Consider the following 7,121-nt stretch of genomic DNA (forward strand, 5'->3'; position numbering starts at 1 on the left):
CTCTACCTGAGTCTCTCTCTCACTCACTCCCCTGTCTCACTCTCACTCACTTCCTCTGTCTCACTCTCTACCTGAGTGTCTGAGTGTCTCTCTCCCACCACCCCCTCCTCCCCCTCCCCTCATCCCCCTAGCCCAGGTGACTCCACCGTCACCACTGCTCCTCCCACTCCTCTCCTCCAGTCCTTGTCGCAATTGAGAGAGAGAGAGGGGGAGAGAGAGGGAGGGGAGAATGCGCTCACTCTCCCCCTCCCTTCCGCTCCCTCCCCGTGGGGAGAGTGAGAGCGTGGGGTGGGAGGGAGGACACATGCAGTAGGAGAGAGGGAAGAGTGAGAAAGAAAGAGGTGTAGGGAGAGAGAGTCAGAGAGAGGTGGAAGAGAGAAAATAATCGAGGGAGAGAGATCAAGAGAGAGGGCGGGGGAGTGCGAGGGAGCTCCGTGGAGCTCGCCTGTTCTGCGTACGGTGCTGGAGGTTTCCTCCGCTCCGTTGTCTCTGCTCCGTTGTCTCCGCCTCGCTGTCTCTGCCGTCGCAATGGACGCACGGTGGTTGGAGCGAGCCGCCTCGCTCTGCGGACTCTGCCCCAGCACCGCGGGTAGGACTCACAGACACGCGGACTCACATACACGCGGACTCACAGACTCACGGACACGCAGACCCATACGGACACGCAGGTCGACCATTTGACGAATGGACAGGACAGGCAAGTGAACTACGTACACGCACACAGACAGCCAGACGGATACATAAACGGAAGGACCAATGGATGGGTTGATGGAGAGACACAGGGACACGTTATGGGTGGACGGACAAACTCACGCGCAAATCGATGGACACATTGATGGACGGGCGCACAGTGATGCACATGGACGGATCGCACTGATGGACATGCGGACAGATCGAAGCGCAGACGAATGAGTGGTCAAACACAAGGACGTGTGCATTGACACATTGACAGATGTAGCGGCACACCGATATACTTACCGCACACACAGACAGACGCACAGACAGAGACGGACAGATAGACACCCAAATGGACATACACAAAAGACAAAGACGCAGCAGCACACAAAATTGTCGGGGAAAGTGCTGTTAGCGAGCACCCATGAAGGCCAGCATCGCACACGTGGTAGTGGGTGGCCAGCACTATGCCCGGCTGCCTTTGTCTCCCCAGTGGCGATGTTTACACACCGCACCAGGTACTCATTTGAGGCTGAGACGACCTAGGGGAGGCCCAGGACTGTTCCAGATATTCGTCACCGATGTTGGCCTTGAGCGGAAATCGAACTCGAGCGCGCTCACCCCTACTATACACATGTACACACACACGCGTGCACACACACGCGTGCACATATACACGTGCACACACGTACACACACACACGTACACATACACGTACATACGCACAATGAACCCACATCTCCCTGATGCAGCGAGCGGAAAGCGTGGAGACCCCATAATTAGGGACCCCTCCACCCTTGCCCCCTTTGTATCCCGTCTGCACCCCCTCGCCACCCCACGCCGTGCTCTCTTCGAGACATCGGCCAGCAGCATCATCATCATCTTCTTGTGTTTAACCAACGCCTCACTCGGCTCATGAGACCCGGGCTGAGATGGGTACCAGCACTTGCCCCAACAGTCTGTTCAAACTACACGGGAGGATCTTTGTCTTTGTGTCAGTGTGTACACGCTGACAGCACTTGCCCCAAACAGTCTGTGTGCGGACTACACGGGGGTTCTTTGTCTTTGTGTATGTGAGTGAGTGGGGAACGGTGGCACCGTGGTGAGCGGATTGCGCGATGGATGAGGCGAGCCGGGGGTTCAATCACTGGGACACGGCCATCGCCATCGCCGTCGTCGTCGGGGAATGACATCTGGGAACCGAGAGGCGGGAGAGGGAGGAGAGGGAGTGATTGAGGGAGAGACAAAGAGAGAGGGGGGAGAGAGAGGGGGCTGGTGGTGATGGAGAGAGAAGTGAGTGGAGAGGGTGGTGAGGGAGAGGGGGAGTAGGAAGCCGATGAGGTTGGAGAGGGGGGGGTAGAGGAGGAGGTAGCAGGTTGAGGGCCCGGGGTGGCTGCCCGAGTGAGTGGGTGAGGAGCGGGCGTGGAGTGGTTGCTGTGAGCCAGCGTCTGGCCCCTCAGCATCGCCACGGGGAGCGGAGAGATGGTGAGGGGAGAAATGGTGAGGTGAGAGATGGTGAGGGGAGAGATGGTGAGGGGAAAGATGATGGTGAGGTGAGAGATGGTGAGGGGAGTGATGGTGAGGGGAGAGATGGTGAGGGGAGAGATGGTGAGGGGAGTGATGGTGAGGGGAGAGATGGTGAGGTGAGAGATGGTGAGGAGAGAGATGGTGAGGGGAGAGATGGTGAGGGGAGAGATGGCGAGGGGAGAGATGGTGAGGGGAGAGATGGTGAGGGCAGAGATGGTGAGGGGAGAGATGGTGAGGGGAGAGATGGTGAGGGGAGAGATGGTGAGGGGAGAGATGGTGAGGGGAGAGATGGTGATGGGAGAGATGGTGAGGGGAGAGATGGTGAGGGGAGAGATGGTGAGGGGAGAGATGGTGAGGGGAGAGATGGTGGTGAGGTGAGAGGTGGTGAGGTGAGAGATGGTGAGGGGAGTGATGGTGAGGGGAGAGATGGTGAGGGGAGTGATGGTGAGGGGAGAGATGGTGAGGTGAGAGATGGTGAGGGGAGAGATGGTGAGGGGAGTGATGGTGAGGGGAGAGATGGTGAGGGGAGTGATGGTGAGGGGAGAGATGGTGAGGGGAGTGATGGTGAGGGGAGAGATGGTGAGGTGAGAGATGGTGAGGGGAGAGATGGTGAGGGGAGTGATGGTGAGGGGAGAGATGGTGAGGGGAGTGATGGTGAGGGGAGAGATGGTGAAGGGAGTGATGGTGAGGGGAGAGATGGTGAGGAGAGAGATGGTGAGGGGAGAGATGGTGATGGGAGAGATGGTGAGGGGAGAGATGGTGACGGGAGAGATTGTGAGGGGAGAGATTGTGAGGGGAGAGATGGTGAGGGGAGAGATGGTGAGGGGAGAGATGGTGAGGGGAGTGATGGTGAGGGGAGAGATGGTGAGGGGAGAGATGGTGAGGGGAGAGATGGTGAGGGGAAAGATGATGGTGAGGTGAGAGATGGTGAGGGGAGTGATGGTGAGGGGAGAGATGGTGAGGGGAGAGATGGTGAGGGGAGTGATGGTGAGGGGAGAGATGGTGAGGTGAGAGATGGTGAGGAGAGAGATGGTGAGGGGAGAGATGGTGAGGGGAGAGATGGCGAGGGGAGAGATGGTGAGGGGAGAGATGGTGAGGGCAGAGATGGTGAGGGGAGAGATGGTGAGGGGAGAGATGGTGAGGGGAGAGATGGTGAGGGGAGAGATGGTGAGGGGAGAGATGGTGATGGGAGAGATGGTGAGGGTAGAGATGGTGAGGGGAGAGATGGTGAGGGGAGAGATGGTGAGGGGAGAGATGGTGGTGAGGTGAGAGGTGGTGAGGTGAGAGATGGTGAGGGGAGTGATGGTGAGGGGAGAGATGGTGAGGGGAGTGATGGTGAGGGGAGAGATGGTGAGGTGAGAGATGGTGAGGGGAGAGATGGTGAGGGGAGTGATGGTGAGGGGAGAGATGGTGAGGGGAGTGATGGTGAGGGGAGAGATGGTGAGGGGAGTGATGGTGAGGGGAGAGATGGTGAGGTGAGAGATGGTGAGGGGAGAGATGGTGAGGGGAGTGATGGTGAGGGGAGAGATGGTGAGGGGAGTGATGGTGAGGGGAGAGATGGTGAAGGGAGTGATGGTGAGGGGAGAGATGGTGAGGAGAGAGATGGTGAGGGGAGAGATGGTGATGGGAGAGATGGTGAGGGGAGAGATGGTGACGGGAGAGATTGTGAGGGGAGAGATTGTGAGGGGAGAGATGGTGAGGGGAGAGATGGTGAGGGGAGAGATGGTGAGGGGAGTGATGGTGAGGGGAGTGATGGTGAGGGGAGAGATGGTGAGGGGAGAGATGGTGAGGGGAGAGATGGTGAGGGGAGCAGAAGTTGAATACAATGTGAGGGAGAGGTGTTGAGAAGGTCAGGTGCAAGATGAGGGAAGGTGAGCAGAGGTGAGGGGGTGTACAGTGAGCACAGGGATCCATCACGGTTGCTTAGCAACGACATGCTGGTTTCCATGGCAATGCAGGTAGCGGAGCGTATCAGACTGAGGGGACGGGGGAGGGGCCGCTCACATTGATTAAATACATACACATACACGTGTGTGAATACGTGTGTGTGTGAATACTTGTGTGTATGTGTGTGTATGTATGCGTGTGTGTGTGTGTCTGTATGCGTGTGTGTGTGTGTCTGTATGCGTGTGTGTGTAGCGTTTAGCGCACTGCACTACAAATCCCGATACCCGAGTCCGATTCCCACTTATGGCCAACACCGGTGACGATTATCTGAACCGGTCCTGTGCCTCCCCTAGGTCGACTCAACCTCAAATGAGTACCTGGTGCGGTGTGTAAACATCGCCACTGGGGAGACAAAGGCGGCCGGGCATGGTACTGGCCACCCACCCCCTCGTGTGCCGTGCCGGCCTTCATGGGTGTTGGTTAACAGCACTTGCCCCAACAGACTGTTAAGGCTATACTGGGGGATCTTTGTCTTTGTGTGTATACGTGTGTATACGTGTGTCTGCGTGTGTGTGCGTGTGTATACGTGTGTGTGTGTATACGCGTGTGTGTGCGTGTGAACAGGAGCGGCAGGCGAGTGCATGGGGAGGAGTGGAGTGAGATGAGAGGGGAGAGGTAGAAGAGAGGAGAGGGATAATTTTTACATGAATTGTGCAAAGGAGACACTGTTCTGTTAAACCTGAGGGAGTCTCCAAGTGAGCGAGAGAGACACGTGGTCTCCATGGCTCAGAGAGAGAGAGAGAGACACGTGGTCTCCATGGCTAAGAGAGAGAGAGAGAGAGACGTGGTCTCCATGGCTCAGAGAGAGAGAGAGACACGTGGTCTCCATGGCTCAGAGAGAGAGAGACACGTGGTCTCCATGGCTCAGAGAGAGATAGAGACACGTGGTCTCCATGGCTCAGAGAGAGAGAGAGACACGTGGTCTCCATGGCTCAGAGAGAGAGAGAGAGACACGTGCTCTCGATGGCTCAGAGAGAGAGAGGGACACGTGGTCTCCATGGCTCAGAGAGAGAGAGAGACACAGGGTCTCCATTGCTCAGAGAGAGAGAGAAAGACACGTGGTCTCCATGGCTCAGAGAGAGAGGGACACGTGGTTTCCATGGCTCAGAGAGAGAGACACGTGCTCTCCATGGCTCAGAGAGGGAGAGAGACACGTGGTCTCCATGGCTCAGAGAGAGAGAGACACAGGGTCTCCAACTCTCCATGGCTCAGAGAGAGAGAGAGAGACACGTGGGGTCCATGGCTGAGAGAGAGAGAGAGACACGGGGTCTCCATGGCTCAGAGAGAGAGAGAGAGAGACAGGGTCTCCAACTCTCCATGGCTCAGAGAGAGAGAGACACGGGGTCTCCATGGCTCAGAGAGAGAGAGAGGGACACGGGGTCTCCATGGCTCAGAGAGAGAGAGAGAGACACGGGGTCTCCATGGCTCCGAGAGAGAGAGACGGGGTCTCCATGGCTCAGAGAGAGAGAAAGACACGGGGTCTCCATGGCTCAGAGAGAGAGAGAGAGACACGGGGTCTCCATAGCTCAGAGAGAGAGAGACACGGGGTCTCCATGGCTCAGAGAGAGACACACAGGGTCTCCAACTCTTCATCGCTCAGAGAGAGAGAGAGACGCGTGGTCTCCATGGCTCAGAAAGAGAGACACACGGGGTCTCCATGGCTCAGAGAGAGAGAGAGAGACACGTGGTCTCCATGGCTCAGAGAGAGAGAGAGACACGTGCTCTCCATGGCTCAGAGAGAGAGAGAGACACGGGGTCTCTATGGCTCAGAGAGAGAGAGAGAGACACACGGGGTCTCCATGGCTCAGAGAGAGAGAGACACACACGGGGTCTCCATGGCTCAGAGAGAGAGAGAGACACGGGGTCTCCATGGCTCAGAGAGAGAGAGAGAGAGACACGTGCTCTCCATTGCTCAGAGAGAGAGAGACGCATGATCTCCATGGCTCGCATTTGCTCCGAGCCAAGGCATGAGGTCATGGAGAGTCTGTCATTGAGGCTGGTCTCTCCCTGTGTGTGGGGCGAGCGTGAATTACGCGCCTGGGACTGTGTGAGGAGCGTGTGAGCGTGTGCGCATGTGTGGTTTTTGCACTGGTCTGCATGCGTGTATGTGCGAGTTTTAGGGGATGCGATTGTGTAGGGCGCCACGGTGGCGAGATGTTAACTACCTCGCCTGCTATACAGGAGTTTGTGGGTTCGATCCCGACCCTGACGCCTGCTGCATATTTGGAGTTTCAGTGTCTCTCCCCGTGGTCAAATGGATTTTTCCCTCCACATTTAGAGTTGACGTCACGTGTTCAGAGTATTTGGATGCTATACATTTCCAGATGATGATGATGACAAGCGTCTAAGTTGAGCTGTAGTTTGTGATAGCCAGGTCGCCTCTGAAAAACAGCTACATAGCTCAGTGGGGCCTTATCTGGTAAAATCAAAGATAGTTTCGTTTTTAGTTTAATGTACCTTGAGGAATGACAGTGTTGTGGTCAGCGCACTCAGCTATAAAGCCACTTACGACCAACATCGGTGACAAATCACTGAACCGGTCAACGTTACTCATGGCCACCACCTTTGACGATTATCTGAATTGGTCTTGGGCATCCTCCCCTAGATCAACTGGGCCTCAAACGAGTACCCCGGTGTGGTTGTGTAGGACATCAGTGTTGCGGAGACAAAAGTATGCCGGGCGTGGTTTTGGCATCCACCCCACTGGCGGCTGGCTCATGCAGCCCCCAAGCCCTGCCACCGCATGCCCAAAAGCAGTTTCGGTTTGTCTGGATCGAGGCGGCTAATTGGGCACGGCATGGGCTAGAGCAGCGGTCGGCAAACTGTTCAAGGAGGAAGAAGAAGATGAAGACGTAGAAGAATCGAGAGACGTTTATTTTGGGTTTTTGTCTTCGACCAAAATAGTTGGAGAGCCGCGATGCAGCAGAGCCGTTTGTGACCCCAACAGAGCAGCGTTGGGTTTGACAGCAACG

The 7,121-nt window shown here is 56.3% G+C and overlaps 1 protein-coding gene across 1 annotated transcript in view; it reads left to right on the top strand.

Moving 5' to 3' along the window:
- Positions 1 to 215: 215 nt before the first annotated feature.
- Positions 216 to 7,121, top strand: part of LOC144948847 (unconventional myosin-XVI-like) — a 181,095-nt gene continuing 174,189 nt past the window's right edge. Inside the window, exon 1 of the mRNA XM_078878499.1 lies at positions 216 to 589. Coding sequence (XP_078734625.1) covers positions 529 to 589 — 61 coding nt within the window. The 5' untranslated portion in view covers positions 216 to 528. The remainder of the gene's footprint in view (positions 590 to 7,121) is intronic.

This window comes from Lampetra fluviatilis, chromosome 51, assembly GCF_964198595.1.
Source record: "Lampetra fluviatilis chromosome 51, kcLamFluv1.1, whole genome shotgun sequence".
In the NCBI taxonomy this organism is placed as follows: Eukaryota; Metazoa; Chordata; class Hyperoartia; order Petromyzontiformes; family Petromyzontidae; genus Lampetra; species Lampetra fluviatilis.